The 20,456-nt window shown below is 39.6% G+C and overlaps 1 protein-coding gene across 6 annotated transcripts in view; it reads left to right on the top strand.

Moving 5' to 3' along the window:
- LOC124110652 (trinucleotide repeat-containing gene 18 protein-like) overlaps positions 1 to 2,299 on the top strand; it is a 72,048-nt gene extending 69,749 nt beyond the window's left edge. For all 6 annotated transcript variants that reach the window (XM_046469983.2, XM_046469984.2, XM_046469979.2 and 3 more), the window contains exon 33: positions 462 to 2,299. In XM_046469983.2, coding sequence (XP_046325939.2) covers positions 462 to 674 — 213 coding nt within the window. In that variant the 3' untranslated portion in view covers positions 675 to 2,299. The remainder of the gene's footprint in view (positions 1 to 461) is intronic.
- Positions 2,300 to 20,456: the final 18,157 nt, after the last annotated feature.

Raw genomic sequence — 20,456 nt, 5'->3', positions numbered from 1 at the left:
AACGAAAACTGAGACAATTAATGTAATATACCAGGCAGCAAAATAATTTATATGATTTTATCATATCACAGTTTCTCTTTGTGCCTGGTATATTTAAAAAACACTCTTTAAAAGTATCATTAAGTCTATACCTACTCTCATTGTGGCTGAATGGATGATACGGATCTAAAAGGGTCCGCAGAACCCCTTGGTTGACCTTAGAGATGACTAAATGGTGGTTACGGTTGGTGTGTCATCGTGCTATCGACTACTGGTTCCCCTGGCTATGGTTAGATTATTTACGGACCGTCGTTATATAGTGTATTGGTGACTGTAGCATACCAAGAATATTCATTCACTGGGCAACAATTTGTGTTCAAAGTGGAATAATGTCAATAAGGATTTCTTGTGATGAACCTGTCTGGATTTGTTATAGTGTTGGATCTTTAGTGTTTATTATATGTGTCATTCCTCTCCCCCAGGGTGCGCTGTTCGAGTCTCCCCACGAGGATGAAAATGATGTACAGACCATCTCCCATAAGTGTGACGTCCAGTCTGTCTTGGAGTTCAAGAGGCGTCGCGCCGACGCACTAAAGAAAGGCCCCTCATTGGATGATGTGACTAACTTGTACTACCTGGCGGGGTATTATGATCCAACCATAGGCCTTGTAAGATACGAAGCTGATGTATTGTGATCTCTGATTGGATAACAGAGTCCTGTATTACCTAAGGTGCTAATGTCCTTCAAATGAACATGACTGACAAATTCGCTTTCGATCTTGACAGTGACAATGATTGAAACATTGAGAGCATAATAGTATGGTTGCTGAGACATTATTGTGGAACAATATGTCATTTGTTGATTTCATACTTTTAAAGGAAATGTCATATAATGAGTGTTAAATCTCACAGTGGTTGTTACCATCAAGTGTTTCAACTTGTAATCGCCGTGTTCTCGATGGTAGCTTGTTTGTCTTACGGATAACCTTCATCTCCATTGTGACCTTGACCTATATCTTCATCACGACCTTGAAGGTCTTCACATTGGCAACATTTGATTTTTGCTTGTGGCAATCTGATTCCTCCAAATGAATATTCCATGGAGACTTAACGGTGTGCCATTTCAACCCCGGTGAACAGAAGAAATCCGAAAAGCAGAGAAAAAGTGCTGTGTCTATGATGGCAGCAGTTTCCATTGGTGCATAAATAGTCACGTGACAATGACGTAATGATTCCAAGATGTGGTATGTGTAAGTTTATGACCGTGTTGTGATCTGGAGACGGCAAAACAGCCTGTAATTGTGTAGTGCAATACATACCGCCATCACACGCCACCTAGCGGGAGGGCCGTGTTCCAACAATTGCTCACTGTTCTTATGTAATCCCTTTGTACAGACGCCTTAAGTTCATTGTACAGAGAATTACTGTACGAGTCTGCTTCTTGTTGGCTTGTAGTTATACGAGAGCTTATACATATTTTATTTAGAAGCCATTAATATAAGAACTGTTAATATTTATATGATATCATGTACTAATAGAGCAAGCATGTTTCATTAATTATAAGAGAGGTTAATCTTTAAAGTAAAATAATTATAGGAATCTTTTCTTTCGAACCTGTTTTTGTTTTAATTAGATCCTCTCTGTGTTTCCTGATAATCTTGAACAAAATGATTTATCAGTCCTGTTATTTTAGTTTATAAATAATAATTTATGTTAGTAACGATGTTTTTTCTGCTTTTGCTAGAAGTGCTACGAACATGTTTATTTAGTTTAGTTTGAATGTCTTTCAATTCTTAAGTTTATGTTTTAATATAATTCAATATTTTAATAGATTGTTATACTAAAATCATGATAGATTCAGTATAAATGAGGCAGTCTTTCACAACGTGTGGCAAGTAGGTAAGACTTACTTCCCTTTGTTGTCATGTGATCACAGCACGTGCAGAACGTGGCCTTGTGTTCGTGTGGTAGTACCGTAATGAAAGATGTAACATAGTACTTAATGGATATGTTTGTTTCCGTGTATATTTCACTGTATCATCATAGTGTAACTACACAGTGTCTTTCTAACCTTGTATTCTACTGGTTGGCTTCGAGTGGGAACTCGTGAGTCCATTGTACATAACTCTTTCTACACACCTGTGTTCAGCTGTCAAGTGCAAATATGAGGATGGCACTGAAGCGAGACGGGGGAAGGGGAGGGGGAGACAGTCCACTCTTCTGGAGAGGTACTATTTGTGAAAGTGCTACGAAGATTGGATATTTACTGTTTGTAAATTTATCCTGTTATGCAATGTCTCAATAAATCTATTTTCACTGATGATGTTTGTGTCAAATGCTTACCCTTTTCGCGAACACCTGGTGTCATCAGATCTTTAGGGATTTATTCATATACAGTAAACTACGTTTATAACGAACACGCTTATAACGAACTGACGGATATAAGGAACTTATTTTTTAGTCCCGGCCATTTGATGTATATATGCTGTATATATGCTTACAACGATCAACGGTTATTGCGAACTAAAATAAGGGGTCCCTTTGAGTTCGTTATAACCGTAGTTTACTGTAATTGTCACCGCTATTTTGTCTTTTACGGCAGTGGAATCTGGATCTGGATAATCCAGACGTTTAATATTTACAGCATTAACACTTACACCCAACTATCACCCCGCACTGTTTGTCTGTTTGTTGTTTAGCGCCGCACACGCCAGTATTCCAGCTATATTACGGCGATTTGTAAATAGTTGTGTCTGGACCAGACGATCCAGTGATGGACAGCATGTGCATCGATCTACGCAATTGGGATACGATGACATGCATCAACATATCACTCTGTAAATAACTTTAACACCAGGTCCTGCTCAAAGTTTAACGTATGGTAACTTACTGCTGACACATGAGACGTCTCGTTGGTTGCTTAAAGAGACAACAGGTGTGTGGGACTCCGGGGAACACCTCTTTGTTTACTTCAACTTGAGGACACTGTTCCTCTTTGGTAATTCAAGGCTAGAGTAGATCCTCTGAATCCATGCCTCTCGTGAGAGACGACTAAAATTAAAGGCACGTGTTCTACTGTTGTGTGGATACTCCGACGTTGACGTGTTTTATTTACAATGTGTGATTACGCCGATTGCCAATGAGGATATTTGCTTATGCTATCAACCACTAGTTTGCCTGCCCTAACTCAGTTATTAGTTCACCGTAATATAACTGAAATCTTGCTGGACGAGGCATAGCATACACGGTACAGAGGTACAAGGTACGCCTGGGTTTTCATATTGGTCACACTACAAAAGAACTGGAAACAAAATGGAGACCTGTGAAGATCCGGGGTAGAAAGGGTCTTCAGCAACCCATATCTGCCGTAAAAGGCGATGATGCTTGTCTCGCTGACTTGGTTGATGCACGTCATCGTTCTCAATTGCGTGGATCGATGAGCATGATGTCAATCTCTGGATTGTCTGGTTCAGACTCGATTATTTACAGACCGCCGTCATATAGCTGGAATATTGCTGATTGCGGCTTTAAACAACAAACAAACAAACAAAATGGAATGTTCACTCATCTGCGCACAGCACAACTGACTAGCCTTGCTCCAAGGCTGTACTGAAAGATAAGTCCATGGATGTGTAGTATTTCTATACTCCTAAAGTCAAGTCTAGATATGTGGGCAGTACTAAGGACTCCAGTCAATTATTTACCTAATCTAGAAATTATGATTATAACTAATAATTATTGCCTTAGAGACTTGTGCAAGTCTACGCAACTGACCAATATGTGCCTACACGCCTCTGGCCAGTACGTATTGCAGTGGGCAAGTCACTATTGGCTTTATGATTCGAATGTGAGACATCAAGGAAGCAAGGAAAGGCGGCGAAGTCGTCTAAGGGCTGCCGATGCAGGCGTCAAGGAGTGACACCAATTGTCTGGAATGTAGTCTGTCTCCATATTAGCCTCGACTACTCATCTGGATAGTTGTATGTGACGCATCGCTGTCAGAGTAGATAGAATCACCACCGGTAATGTTTCTAGCAGCGGGAAACATTACCAATGTATGCATAGATATTCCCCGCTGATAACATTATGTCTTTTGCTCTGCATTAAATTAGTTTTATTCTTCAGTCATTGAAACAACACAGATAACGAAGTTCATATTCACTGTCATTTTATGTCTGAAGTTATAGATAAATTATTAATTTGGAAATTATGCGGCTAACAACCATAGGTGAAAAAAACCCAACAACCAGCTGGCAAACCATAATTTGTGATCCAACACATATATGCAATAGAACGCTCGCTTTTTATATGTCAGTGACATTATTGATAGTTTGTATCGAGGAAAAGGGTTTCACTTTCTATTCAACATCACGATTGGTCAACCTGTATGACGTCATAGAGCTGAGGAAGTATTCCCCATGACTACTTCCAACATATCACATTACACGATCACTGAGGTGGAAATCTGCATCGACTCAAAGTATTCCAATAAATCATGCTGAATGTCAGACTTTTATCAAATTTGTATCAATGATTTTATTATTGCCAGCACGCAAGTCAATCATAACACACCGTGCCGCTATATATTTTTAATTAGTACATTCTTGGCGTGCATCGGCAGTAACCGCCTGTGTAGGGGGACATAAGACAGTCCCGTGCCGTGTACTAGAGGGGGGATTCCCGGCAGACATGTTCTAGTCATGAAAACATCTCATTATATGAGAGTTTATAGCATACTTAATGCGAGGCCGGCATGAGTGATAAGAAAACGTCATGATATCTGGGGAAATTAGAAGGTTTTCCTTAATGATATGATTGTATGTTGTGGACATAAGGATTGCTAAAGCCGATTTCTTTCCCACTATCTCCTTCATAATGTTTTGTACACACGTATGATAAAGACTTTTCACATGGGCGTAATGATTAGTTGAACATTGTTTACTTGAACAGAATGTGATTAACAACTTATTACATTACAAGTTATTGGAATACTTGAAGCATCAGGAATACGTCGACAGGATGAGGAAATATGATATGGATAGTTTATCAGCCTGACTTTTATTCCATAGGTTTTACAGACAGACTGATGTTTATATCCCAACGCATCACGCATCACGCACCTAGCAGTACACGCACCACGCATAAGCATCACGAATCAAGCATCACGCATCAAGCATCACGCATCACGCATCAAGCATCACGCACCACGCACCACGCACCACGCATCAAGCATCACGCACCACAAACCACCGTTATGATTATATAGACTCTAAAGACTACCTTCACTCTTCACGCAGCAAGTAGCACGCAGCACCCACAACGCTCAACCCATAATTGACCACGCACTCTGAACCACACGCACCACGCACAACGCAACAGCCTTATGCTAATATGGACACTAATGAACTAAAACAAACAAATGAACCCTTTTAATATTGAAAATACAAGTTCGTTCAACATCTAAAGCCCCCCACAATCTACCCACCCTCATCCACACTAAAGTTAAAAATTCAGCACGCGCCCAATGCACATGTTGGCATCGCACAACTGCTCCGTTGGGAATCCGTCAATATTCAATCTTGTCACTGGCACATCCCTTCCTTATAAAAGCCCATGATAATAGTTTTGAGAATCTAATTAGAAGTAAGTTGTAATGCCATTACATTTCTGAATCGGTTTAATGTTGCATGTTATTGTACATGTGTTAAATGTCATGTCAGCGATTTTTATCCAGATGTCAATGATTGTATTTAGCCAGTGCGTAGAAAAACACATTTGTTACAAGGATGCATTGTGTCAATTTGACTAACACAGTTAAGTAATATATCTATGAATAATTAACGATCAGGGGAATATTGAACAGACTTCCAGGAACCGTCTGCACTAATCATGTTTGGTTAAAGTCTCCTTTGTAGCTGGCTTTCCCTCAAGCAGTGCTTTGTGGCGACCGATGTTAGTATTATTGCTACTGCTGGGAACACCATGCCAAGGAGCCTTGAGTTGTTATGGGAAGATTTGGACAATACCATTGATGGAACCAACATCTGATTGTAGGCGAGACGGTTTGGACAATACCATGCTAAGGAACCAATATATGATTGTAGGTGAGACGGTTTGGACAATACCATTTGATGGAACCAACATCTGATTGTAGGCGAGACGGTTTGGACAATACCATGCTAAGGAACCAATATATGATTTTAGGTGATACGGTTTGGACAAAACCATTGATGGAACCAACATCTGATTGTAGGTGAGACGGTTTGGACAATACCATTGATTTAACCAACATCTGATTGTAGGTATGACGGTTCGGACAATACCATTGATGGAACCAACATCTGATTGTAGGTGAGACGGTTTGGACAATACCATTGATTTAACCAACATCTGATTGTAGGTATGACGGTTTGGACAATACCATTGATGGAACCAACATCTGATTGTAGGTGAGACGGTTTGGACAATACCATTGATTTAACCAACATCTGATTGTAGGTATGACGGTTTGGACAATACCATTGATGGAACCAACATCTGATTGTAGGTGAGACGGTTTGGACAATACCATTGATTTAACCAACATCTGATTGTAGGTATGACGGTTTGGACAATACCATTGATGGAACCAACATCTGATTGTAGGTGAGACGGTTTGGACAATACCATTGATGGAACCAACATCTGATTGTAGGTGAGACGGTTTGGACAATACCATTGATTTAACCAACATCTGATTGTAGGTATGACGGTTTGGACAATACCATTGATGGAACCAACATCTGATTGTAGGTGAGACGGTTTGGACAATACCATTGATTTAACCAACATCTGATTGTAGGTATGACGGTTTGGACAATACCATTGATGGAACCAACATCTGATTGTAGGTATGACGGTTTGGACAATACCATTGATTTAACCAACATCTGATTGTAGGTGAGACGGTTTGGACAATACCATTGATTTAACCAACATTTGATTGTAGGTGAGACGGTTTGGACAATACCATTGATGGAACCAACATCTGATTGTAGGTGTGACAGTGTGGACAATACCATTGATTGAACCAACATGTGATTGTAGGTGAGACGGTTTGGACAAATCATTGCTAAGGAACCAACATCTGATAGTAGGCGAGACGGTTTTGACAAATCCTTGCTAAGGAACTAACACCTGATTGTAGGCGAGACGGTTTGGACAATACAATTGATGGAAGCAACATCTGATTGTAGGCGAGACGGTTTGGACAATACCATGCTAAGTATAATGGAAAGTATAATGCCATGATAGTATCTGGTTGAGTGTTGTTGTGTTGGTTGGTATAATACCATGATATCATCTGGTTATCTGGTTTTGTTGTGGAATTTCATTTGGAATAATACCATGGTAATATCTGGTTTCGTGTTGGCATGTTGATTGGTATAATACCATGCTATCATCTGGTTGCTTGGAGGCATGTTGGTTGGTATAATACCAAGCAATAATCAGATTGCCTGGAGGCATGTTGGTTGGTATAATACCAAGCTATTATCTGGTTGCTTGGAGGCATGTTGGTTGGTATAATACCAAGCTATCATCTCGTTGCTTGGAGGCATGTTGGTTGGTATAATACCATGCTATCATCTGGTTGCTTGGAGGAATGTTGGTTGGTATAATACCAAGTTATCATCTGGTTCCCTGGAGGCATGTTGGTTGGTATAATACCATGCTATCATCTGGTTGCTTGGAGGAATGTTGGTTGGTATAATACCAAGCTATAATCTGGTTGAGTGGTAGACGGGTGATTGGGACAATACCTTTTTCATGAAAACTATCCTCTGATAACTGTTGGGAGGTGATGGGATATGGGTTTTTGTGGAATATATCGTTCAAATGGATAATCAGTTGGTTGGGAGGTTGTTATATGGTTTGGATATTATCATTCTAACATTTCATGGACAATCTATTTTGCTGCCTAAAATAAATACACGACATACAAGTTTCATAAATGCAAACGTGTTAAGATTTCAGGTAAATTTGCAATTTGATGTGGTACCGCTTTTGATATTGATTCCAAAACGTCACATGCCCCACGATGCCAATGAAGAATACTTTCTTGACACATTACGTGAAAGGTCGCGGTTGCTGATGTCCGACTATCAATCATATATAACTGAGTGAGTGACGAACATAATCAGGGCGCATCGGGATTCGAACCCATGCGCAAAGCGCTCTTGGCTTTTGACAACATGAACGTATATTTATGCCGTCAGCGACCACACTGACCTAATAGCCATCATCTATCATATGTCCAGATATACTCGTATTGCAGCTGGGGACACGAGTGGCCCTGTCGTCTAAGGTACCGCAATTCGAGTTGTGTCCCTTGGGCACGTGAGAAACCTATGGTTATGGGTGAGCATCCCGGTTCGCCCTGATTATGTTTCTAATTTAGGTTTGTCACCACCAGACCCGTGCTCGTGGGTTACACCGAAGTGGTAAACGTCTGTGACCTGCATCACTCCAGGTTTTACCCCCACACTAAGCTGATATACCTTGATAGGACTGGAATACTGTTCAAAGCGGCGTAAAACCGCGCTCACTCATTCATTCACTCACTTAATGCAGGTATTACGTTATATAATGTTGTAATAACAGATGTTGATGCTATTTGAAAAGGCAAAAAAAATATGTATATCTCTACCTACAAACGTAAACGCCGTTGTCGGCGGTGTACCGACATATAAAAGGCGTCTCTGAAAGCATGTATATACAATGTTGACGACGGTGGGTATACGAACTTCACCGGCGACCATAGAATGTAACGATCGGATACAATATGATTGTTAGCTAGTCTCTAATGTCAGAAAGCACACATGCTCTGTGCACGTCATACTCTGCTATAACACAGCCTAACACAGACACACTAATGAGATCAACATCCCTCTTTTGTCCGAGCGTGTGTCACCAGGTAGCAAGCCGCACATGTTCAAACCATGGGCTTGTTACAGACAGTTAAGATCACAGTTCAGAATGAAAAGAGTTCATGTTCTTCTTTATGTCATTGTCTGTCTTTAGCATTGCCAGACTTTTACCAAAGGAATTTGATTGTGACGCTGTTTCGTGATATTTAAAGTTGGTGTTGACCTTTTGCAGCATTAAGCGCTGGTGACGTCAAGCATGGACGCCATAGAATGTATCCTCGGAATCGAACCTTGGACTTGTGCGCAACTGTCGGACGCAACGTCAATTGTACTAAAATAATTACAGATGATAAGTTGATGTCGAAGGGGATAATGTAGTAGGATTGTATTTGTACATTTGGCCACAAAGTTTATATAAATACAAATTGGGTGCATACCGGCAGAGCAGTACAAGCTTACCTTTTTCGCAAACCCCTGGTGTCATCACAGATTTTCAGTCATCCATTCATATACTCTTCAAAAAAAGAAACGCACAGGAAGATTTTTAGTCAATTTATTGTACCTAATAAAGTCGATATATTTAATTTAAATATGAAAGCTCGATAGTCACATGTTGTCGTTCAAAGGCATTGAATGCAGTTCATTGTCATGTCACATCAGGCCACAAGGTTGCGCTGAACTCAGTATCTTTTGTGACCGCCCCTGGCAACAATCATGGCTCTGCATCTCCTCGGCACTACCTGGATAAGTGTACGAATTCTGTCCTGTGGAATTCTGCTCCATTCTGCTTGCAACGCGTTGGCCAGTTGATGGAGTGTCTGCAGCGTGTTCTGACGTTAACGTACACGTCGATCGAGCTCATCCCAGAGGTGTTCGATTGGTTTGAGATCTTGAGATCTCGACGGCCAGGGCAAGGCGTTGATGCTGGAATTATGAAGGTAGTCAACCGTGATACGAGCTGTGTGCGGTGGAGCGTTGTCCTGTTGAAACAGCACCCTCTGGCGGTCAATGATTGGAAGAAGGTGAGGTTGAAGAATTTGATTCATGTTGCGATTTTCTGTTAAATTTCCCTGAACCACAACCAAGTCAGATCTTGTGGTGTAGGATATAGCCCCCCACACTATGACAATACCGCCACCGAAATTGTTGAATTCACGTACATAATGTGGGTCAAAACGCTCATTTTGGCGACGATAAACACGCTGTCTTCCATCTCGCCGGTGAGAAGAAATCGTGATTCATCGCTAAACCACACTCGTCTCCAGTTTCTCAAATTCCAAGGCTGTAACGTATGGCACCAACGCAAGCGTCGCTGTCGATGGGTCTGTTGCAAAACAGGGACGATAACTGGTCTTCTGGGTCGGATGCCAGCCTCGCAATTATGGTTTCTGACAGTCTGGTCCGATATCCTCATCAAACCAGGGATGCGTCCTGCAGTCTCCGTAGCTGTGGCATTGCGATGACGTGGGTGGAACAGTCGAATGTTGCGATCCTGTGCAGGGGTGGTAACTCTTGGTCGGCCGGTTCTCGGACGGTCTGCAGTGGAACTGAACTGTGTGTATCGGTCAGAAAGGCGGCAAATGGTGCTGTGGTGGACGTTGAAGTGGCGTGCAACAGAAGACTGCGATTCCCCTCTTTGGATACGTACTATGGCTATGTTCCGATCGGCAGCGCTTAGTCTCGGCAATTTCGAACTTGAAAAATGTTGACAATTGAATGACAAATTACTGGCTTATGCTTGCCTTTTTATAGCCACTACCACGAGTTACGAATGCCATAACTTCCACGTGCAATTTGCTTTACTGTTTTCCTCCGTGACATTTTTAAAAAGTGTGAAAAATTGCCGTTTAAGACATTGCAAATCGACAATTGCTGCGTTTTGACGCACCGTTTGTCGAATATCAGGCCACCAACATTTATAACTAATATCCAATTTATATACAGGATTTTTTGTGTAGTCAGATTCAATGAACTTCATACTACCTGTGCGTTTCTTTTTTTGAAGAGTGAATATCTTTCACCGCTATTTTTACTTTTACGCCCAACGGAATCTGTTTCGGCGGAAAATAGAGACAGGCTATTCTCTGGCCTTGCCGTTATATATTATGTCTATAACTAAGATACATTAATCTGATAAATATCAATCTGGTGATAACGATTTTAAGAAGTAACACCATTTAGAGGTATACGTACCAGGATCTGCTTCATGAAATAATGCATGCCAATCTCATTCAAATCAGATCTTTGTTCTCGCCACCGCTAAACAGAGATCTGAGGACATTCCATTACGGATCACTTCAGACCGACCTTGCGCGAACTTTGACTGACCAATGGAATGACCAATCAGAGCGCAATGTATAAGTGCAGCACAATCAAAATTGATATATTCAAATATATACACTTGCCCCTAGGGCTGTTATGCAGCGTTGCCCCTTGAGTCGTGTCATGATCAGCTAATTTTGTGTTCGAATCCCAGAATCGACGTAAATATGTTCCCTGTGCCCCAATTATGTTCCTTGCCAGCGCCAAAACCACGTTCGAAGTATTCGAAAGGTAAACATGTCTACGAGCTTTGGACCTTCTCCCATGTTAAGTTGACAGGTCAAGCTATACCCGAAGTACTCCACAAAGCAGGGTACCTACCATTTCACTCACTCCGATGTCTACCCGTGAAGATCCGGGTTGGAATAGGAGCCCATCCTTGACGTAACAGGCGACTATGCTTGTCGTAAGAGGCTACTAACAGGATCGGGTGGTCAGGCTCGCTGACTTGGTTGATGCATGTAATCGTATCCCAATTGCGTGGATCGATGCTCCTGATGTCAATCACTGGATTATCTGGTCCAGACTCGATTATTTACAGGCCGCCGTCATATAGCTGGAATATTGCTGAGTGTGGCGTTAAACAACAAGCAAACAAACACTTCTATGTCCATCAGTGTAATAACACCCGATGTCTGAGTGAATACTGGCAGTGTCCATTCAGCTGGCCATGGGTATTTTAGTTTATTACATACATTTTCAAACAAACAAACCTAGGACGGTGGGATAGCGTATTGGTTAAATTGCTCTTTCGTCAAGCTAAAGGCTCGGTTCGATTTACCACATGGGTACAATGTGTAAATATCAGTTCTGGTGTCCCGCCGTGATGTTGCTGGAATATTGCTAGAAGTCGCATAAAACCACCCTCACTCGCAATACACATTGGGGTAAATGTTCTCAGTACTCGACCTGCCGAGATGTGTTGTTCTCAGGTGTGTATTAGGACCGGAGACTGACATCTTGATAAAATAAACATAAAAATCACCACAATAAGTTCCCTATGCATGAATAAGGGAACTTTTTTCTCACGTCGCCGACTGGACGAGCACACAGCCCGGGGTGCCTCTGTGTTTACTACTCTACGTGTGTATGTCTCGCTCAACATCCGGGTAGGCAGCCCAGCCTTGGGCAGATGTTCCAAACCCATCCTGCATGATCTCGCGAGAATAGAGCGCATGACCCTTGACATTATTTAAACAGTCTATGTCTAGTATTGATGCGGTCCATGTTATATTGTTGTCTATGTTGATACATACCATGTTCTATTGATACATACCATGTTCTATTGTTATCTAGTATTGATATAGTGCATGTAATATTATTGTATAGTGTTGTGTATATTGATAACGTCTATTTTATATTGTTGTCTATATTGATACATACCAAGTTCTATTGATACATACCATGTTCTATTGTTATCTAGTATTGATATAGTGCATGTAATATTATTGTATAATGTTGTGTATATTGATAACGTCTATTTTATACTGTTGTCTATATTGATACATACCATGTTCTATTGATACATACCATGTTCTATTGTTATCTAGCATTGATATAGTGCATGTAATATTATTGTATAATGTTGTGTATATTGATAACGTCTATTTTATATTGTTGTCTATATTGATACATACCATGTCCTATTGATACATTCCATGTTCTAGTGTTATCTAGTATTGATATAGTGCATGTAATAATATTGTATAGTGTTGTCTATATTGATAACGTCTATTTTATATTGTCTCTATTGATACATACCATGTTCTATTGTTATCTAGTATTGATAAAGTGCATGTAATATTATTGTATAGTGTTGTCTATATTGATAACGTCTATTTTATATTGTCTTTATTGATACATACATACCATGCCCTATTAATACATATCATGTTCTATTGTTATCTAGTATTGATATAGTACATGTAATATTATTGTATAATGTTGTGTTTATTGATAACGTCTATTTTATATTGTTGTCTATATTGATACATACTATGTTCTATTGATACATACCATGTTCTATTGTTATCTAGTATTGATATAGTGCATGTAATATTATTGCATAATTTTGTGTATATTGATAACGTCTATTTTATATTGTTGTCTATGTTGATACATACCATGTTCTATTGTTATCTAGTATTGATATAGTGCATGTAATATTATTGTATAGTGTTGTGTATATTGATATAGTCCATGTTAAATTGTTTTCTACTATTGTCTAGTATTGATACATTTATCTTATATTGTTGCTAAATATGTTAGAATAATCAGTATTCAGATAACGATAGTGAATGGAGTTAAGTGGGGTACCAGTCTTCTGTGCCAGTGCTGTTAAACTGTATGACTAACATCAGGGGTCTCTAATGTTAATAAACATAAATTTGCCCACATATGATGTTGTTTTTTAGATAAATTGAAGGGTTATCTTAAAGCTATTGAAAACACGTTAAATATATAGATAGTTATGAGTGCTGATACTGTTTAACGAATTCTGTGATACATAACATTTTATAGAAGTATACACATTACTAAAGCTATTTTAATAGTTTTCATATACCCAAAGGCAGGTTCATAAAACATATCTTGTGTCATATACATGAGAGATACCTCACGATCTCACGTGGAGTAGTGGCGTAGCAATGACGTCACAGGTTGGGTCAGGTCGTCCCGACTTGGTTAATTACGTCATACACGTGGTGTGTGAAACCATTTGCCATCTGAGAAGATATAACTTCACAAGAAAATTTCTAGGAATTCATTATTAGGTGCCCCTAAAATACAGCCCTAAAGAGAGCCAACTGTTCATGGGAAAGTGCAGGACCCACATCGACGACACATATGTAGCTTGTATATTTTTTTCAAATATTGAAATGATTTTAATGTCAAATAAAATTCTTACTTTCGCAAACGAATATTTGAACAGCAACGTAAATATAATCTATACGCCATTACATGGGAACGAAGCATGTGGGAAAAGCGGTTATGAATTTTAATGAGGATATTAATGTTTAACATTTAAAGCAGTTCAATATAATTTTACATAACTGTCGGGCAGTTTGATGGTTTGGATGCAGTGAAGCATGAAAGATTAATCTATGCCTGCTCCCTCAGGTAGTGGCACTGCATGCATTTTCTCCTGGTATAATTAAGTGCAGTCGTTCCCATTGCTATGAACGGGAGTTTATTAAGTGCTCGTACTTCTAATATACCCAGTGCCTTACTGGTACAAGTCATTACGTCAATCATTACCATAAATAACCCATTGGAATATTGTACAGTCGGGATATAAAATATCGCTTTAATTGCAGCCTAGAGAAAGAAAGTAGTAGGTGCATTTTTACACCAAATTATAATGTTGGATCACATTTGCTAGTAGTCACAGAAGTAATTTTAGATCTTTTTTTTTATTTGAGTTAAATAACAAAACGTTGATGATCCTTACATATGATGAGACGCTGCTCAATACGTTCCCATCGTTTATATACTGGTAATAGATAGTCATGTTAAGACTGCATTACTAATATCATCTGTTGCCAGTGTTGCGGTACTAGTATGAGGTATTGTCAACGTTGCAGTACTAGTATCAGATGTTGTCAACGTCGTAGTACTAGTATGAAGTATTGTTAACGTCGCAGTACCAGCATCAGATGTTGTCAACGTCGCAACGCTAATATCCACTGTAGTCAACGTCGCAGTACTAGTATGTGGTTCTGTCAACGTCGAAGTACTAGCATCAGATATTACCAATGTCGTAGTATTAGTATCAGCTGTTGTCAATGTCGCAGAACTATTAGTATCTGTTGTCAACGTCGCAACGCTAATATCCACTGTTGTCAACTGTATGAGGTATTGTCACTGTCGTAGCGCAAGTATCAGATGTTATCAATGAATGTCGTAGAACTATTATCATATGTTGTCAACGTAGCTGAACTGACATCAGGTGTTGTCTATGTCGTAGTACTGGTATCTGCTGTTGTCAATGTCGCATTACTAGCATCAGATGGTGTTGTTTTAGTATCATATGTTGTCAACGTCGCAGTACTGGTATCATCTGTTCCCAATGTCGTACTGCTTACTAGTGTCGGCTGTTGTCAATGTCGCACACCTTGAAGTACCAGTGTCAGCTGAAAACACCTTGGAGTACCACTGTCAGCTGGTAACACCTTGGAGTACCACTGTCAGCTGGTAACACCTTGAAGTACAAGTCTCAGCTGTTAACACCTTGGAGTACCAATGTCTGCTGTTAACACCTTGGAGTACAAGTGTCAGCTGTAAACACCTTGGAGTACCACTTTCAGCTGGTAACACCTTGGAGTACCACTGTCAGCTGGTAACACCTTGGAGTACCACTGTCAGCTGGTAACACCTTGGAGTACCACTGTCAGCTGGTAACACCTTGGAGTACCACTGTCAGCTGGTAACACCTTGAAGTACAAGTGTCAGCTGGTAACACCTTGGAGTACAAGTGTCAGCTGTTAACACCTTGGAGTAGCACTGTCAGCTGTTAACACCTTGGAGTACAAGTGTCAGATGTTAACACCTTGGAGTACCACTGTCTGCTGTTAACACCTTGGAGTACCACTGTCTGCTGTTAACACCTTGGAGTAGCAGTGTCTGCTGTTAACACCTTGGAGTACAAGTGTCAGCTATTAACACCTTGGTGTAGCACTGTCAGCTGTTAACACCTTGGAGTACAAGTGTCAGATGTTAACACCTTGGAGTACCACTGTCTGCTGTTAACACCTTGGAGTACCACTGTCTGCTGTTAACACCTTGGAGTAGCAGTGTCTGCTGTTAACACCTTGGAGTACCACTGTCAGCTGTTTACACCTTGGAGTACCACTGTCAGCTGTTTACACCTTGGAGTACCACTGTCTGCTGTTAACACCTTGGAGTAGCAGTGTCTGCTGTTAACACCTTGGAGTACCACTGTCAGCTGTTTACACCTTGGAGTACCACTGTCAGCTGTTTACACCGTGGAGTACCACTGTCAGCTGGTAACACCTTCGAGTACCTGTGTACAATATCTACACAAAACATCAAAGAAACAAACTCCAAGCCATTCAAATATAATGTGTACATGTCCTGTGTACTCTATGTTGCATATCATCGACCTTTCTGCGTGCGTCATGTCACCTTATGCTGACTCACCACACGTTTTGGCTTATGAGTTGAAGTGAATAATTCTGAATTTAATCCTGCATGATATGGATTGTCATACCTTTCTGTGCTCTATCTTGTATTTATCAATCTGTATGTGTGGTGTATTGCATAACATTTGTTTATCAAACATTCAATAAAAAATATAAGCTACAAAACCTAAATTCTGAATTTACATTTCCCTGTGTATCAGGCTGCATGTTATTGATTTATCATTCGCTTACGAGTGTGGCATCCTGCATACTGCTTATGTATTACACATTTTCGTCTATGTCACCCTGCATATATATTACATACACTTTTAATTTATCATATATCTCTGTATGGTATGTTGTGTCGTGTTGGATCTCACAACATATTTTGCCCGTCACGATATGGCTGAAATATTGCCGATGTGACGTAAAGCATTAACTCACTCACTCACTCACTCACTCACTCACTCACTCACTCACTCACAACATATTTTGTATGACATTGTATTGATTTATCACATCTTTATGTGTAATATCTTGAACTGTGTTGATTTATCATACCTTTCCCCGTGGTAATTGTATTCTATGATTTAGGAATCTTTCTGTGTGATATTTTGTATCATACGTATTTGTCATACCTTTTACTGTTAGATTTGCATCATATGATAACTTGCGTCTCGTGGAATTGTCATGTCTTGCTATGTAGTAACTTGCATCATATTGATTTACCATACCTTTCTGTGTGGTATCGTACATCATATTGATTTATCATACATTTCTGTGTGGTACAGTGTATCGTATTGATTCATCGTACATTTTTGTGCGGTATCGTGCATCGTATTGATTTACCATACCTTTCTGTGTGGTATCGTGCATCGTATTGATTTACCATACCTTTCTGTGTGGTATCGTGCATCATATTGATTTACCATACCTTTCTGTGTGGTACGGTGTATCGTATTGATTCATCGTACATTTTTGTGCGGTATCGTGCATCATATTGATATTCCATACCTTTCGGTTTGATATTGTGCATCATATTGATTTATCATTCTTTTATGTGTCGTATCGTGCATCGTATCGATTTATCATTTTTTTTATTATGTTACATAATATTAAATTATCCTACCTTTCATCGTGTATTATCTTGCATGATATGGATTTGCGATACCTTTCTGTGTGTATCTTGTATTTATCAACCTTTATGTGGGGTATTTGGCATAACCATTGTTTATCAACCATTCAATAAAAAATATAAGCTGCAAAACCAAAATATGGTATCTTGCACTGTATTAATTAGTTATACCTTTCTCAGAGTATTGTGTATGTTGTGTTTCTTTGTTGGTCGTTTAACGCCGCACTCAGCAATGTTACAGCTATATGACACGATCCATTAGTCGCCTCTTACGACATGAATAATCGCCCTTTACGGCAAGCATGGGATGCTGAAGACCTATTGTAACCCGGATCTTCGCGGCTTTATTGTGTATGTTATCATATTGGGGCGTCTAAACACTTGTTCTTTCCTTTATCTTCTCTTTGACATTGTAACGTGTTCCTTGACAACAAAGTCCACAGTGCTCCATGATTGTCGGTTAACGCATGAGGACTTTCTGACTGCGCGTCATCGTACACCGACGGCGTTGCTCATGCTATCAGCCATCGGATCGGATTCAGTTTGAACTGACATGCCGCACCATTTACTCACTCACTCATGATATGACACATAAATGAATCCCCATGCTCTTGCATCGGGTCTGATTCGCATATGCCCAGTAACCTTGTGTGCGCTTTCACAGTAGGACATCAATTCATATGTAACAATTGTAAAACTAACTTATGCAGACATATTTCAACAGACACGACACTTTCCGGTCTAGGTTACTTAAAGAAAACATTTCACGTGAAACAAAAATACTTTTAAGGATTTTTTTTCAACGAGCACAGAAATATATTGTCTCAAAAGTTATTTTCTAAGTTTAGTTTGGCAGTAGCAACATGTTCTTGGTGAGATCCACTTGGCTACGTAAACTGTAATCATAATACCCTTAAAGCGATCATGTACAGTGTAACTTCGTTTATCCGAACGTTATCAGTCGCAGTGTTTGGCTGAACGAAGCATGGTGCTTGCTTTTCTTATAAAAGAAGATGGTCACAAACGTAATCGTCCAAAAGCGGGGTTTCTGGACTATCGGGGTCCGGACTGATGAGGTTTTAGTGTATGCAGCCCAACTTGTATTCAAATAATTTGGGCAACACGCACAAGGTAATCTTACAAATCGAACTTCTAGAATTTCTCAGTTTGTCTGCGGAGAGGATCTATCACCAATTTCACATCGCACCTGCCAAATATTCCTGGTGTCATCACTGATTTTCAGTGATCCATTTATATAATCTTTACCACTAGTTTGTCTTTTACGCCCAATAGAAAATGTTTCGGCAGATAACTGAGAATGATTATTCTCTGGTTGACGTTCTGTATTTAATAATCCCACTTATGTCTGCATAGTCCGTATCATTTTATCATATTTATTTGACTTATTTACTTCTGTAGTCTCTCGTTGCTTCGTAAGAGGAGGCTCGCAGCTTGTATATACATGCAAACGTTATCATAATGAGATTAACCTCACGCGGAAACACAACTTTCTAAACCAGTACTGTTGCGAACGTAAGACCAACATTTGACTGACTATATGTACTATTAATCACTGTATGTCCACTATTCGTTAATCCTGAGGTGTGTTAATCCGGAAGATGTACCCGGGAAGGGTAAAGTGTGGATTAGCATCATTTTCAGTGATGGATTCATGAGTGTTGGTCTTTGACTTTGTTTCTTCCCTTTATAGTGTGTTGTTCATTATGACCGAGTGAGTATATTCCAATATTCCAGCAATATCACGGCGGGGAACACCAGAAATGGGCTTCACACAATGTCCCAATGTTGGGAATCGAACCCTGGTCTTCGGCGTGACGAGCGAACGCTTTAACCACTAGGCTACCCCACCGCCCCTGTTCGTTATGACGCGAATATGAAACACTCTCAAGGCCTTGGCCTTTGATGAATTCTGTAAATATATTGTGTTGTGAAGTGACTCGGGGGTGGTCGCCCGCATGTCAGTCGTACAGTAGTACCACTGTTGTGTTGATTGGGTATTCTGTGGAATAACTCCTTTAAGAGTGCGTTTGAGTGCCAATACTTCTTAGGCCAGCGGAGATACGAGTTATGAAACAGAAAGATAAAGGATTCATTGACAGCATTCATTGTTGATTGTCCGATTCTTTCAGCACACATTACCGTCTCAAGTACGTAACCAGATACGCCTGCATGTCGATTTATCATGACGTCTAATTTTGCCACAGATTTATCATTAGCTACTGATATATTATTAATAGAGATTATAAGACGAGCATGTGTGTAATACTGATTTTAAGAAACGAGTGTCTGAATTCTTGTATTTCCCGGGCTAGCGAGGGTAACACATGCATTCGTAGACAAGTATGAGCATGACACACATATGAGTGTAATAATTTTTTTATTACCCATTATTCCTAAATCCTTTTGATCTCTCTCAGAAAAATGCACTGATCACGACCGCCCTCCTAAAAAAACACAATTGTCTTATCGACCTTACGTCAAAATAATATCCGAATGACGTCAATAATGCCTGGCACTAGGGCATCTACGAAATTTATGAGCTTGTTATTATGTTATTATTATTGTTTTGGTAGTAGTAGCATTGTTGTTGTTGTCCTGTTAATATTTTCATAGTAGTTGTTGCTATTTTTTTTGCTGTTGTTATTATTTTTGTTTTGTTGTTATTATTAGTATTAGTATTAGTAATAGTATTATTATTATTATTAGTAGTAGTAGTAGTAGTAGTAGTAGTAGTAGTAGTAGTAAATAAAATAAACTATCCACCTGCAAATGCAGATATGCAAATACAAAGCCATGGTAGAGAAAGCACAATAGAATCTCTTTTTCATTTTTAAAAAAAACCTCATTCTTATAACATTATTACATTTAGAATATACACAACCTGTTTGGATATCTCATGAAATATACAGGAACGATCAAACAAACCAGGAAACATGGGTGTTGTCTGTGGAAGTG

This window comes from Haliotis rufescens, unplaced genomic scaffold, assembly GCF_023055435.1.
Source record: "Haliotis rufescens isolate VD_foot unplaced genomic scaffold, xgHalRufe1.0.p SCAF_11, whole genome shotgun sequence".
In the NCBI taxonomy this organism is placed as follows: Eukaryota; Metazoa; Mollusca; class Gastropoda; order Lepetellida; family Haliotidae; genus Haliotis; species Haliotis rufescens.
Note: the sequence above shows the minus strand (reverse complement) of the source record. Positions and strands in the feature narration are given on the sequence as shown.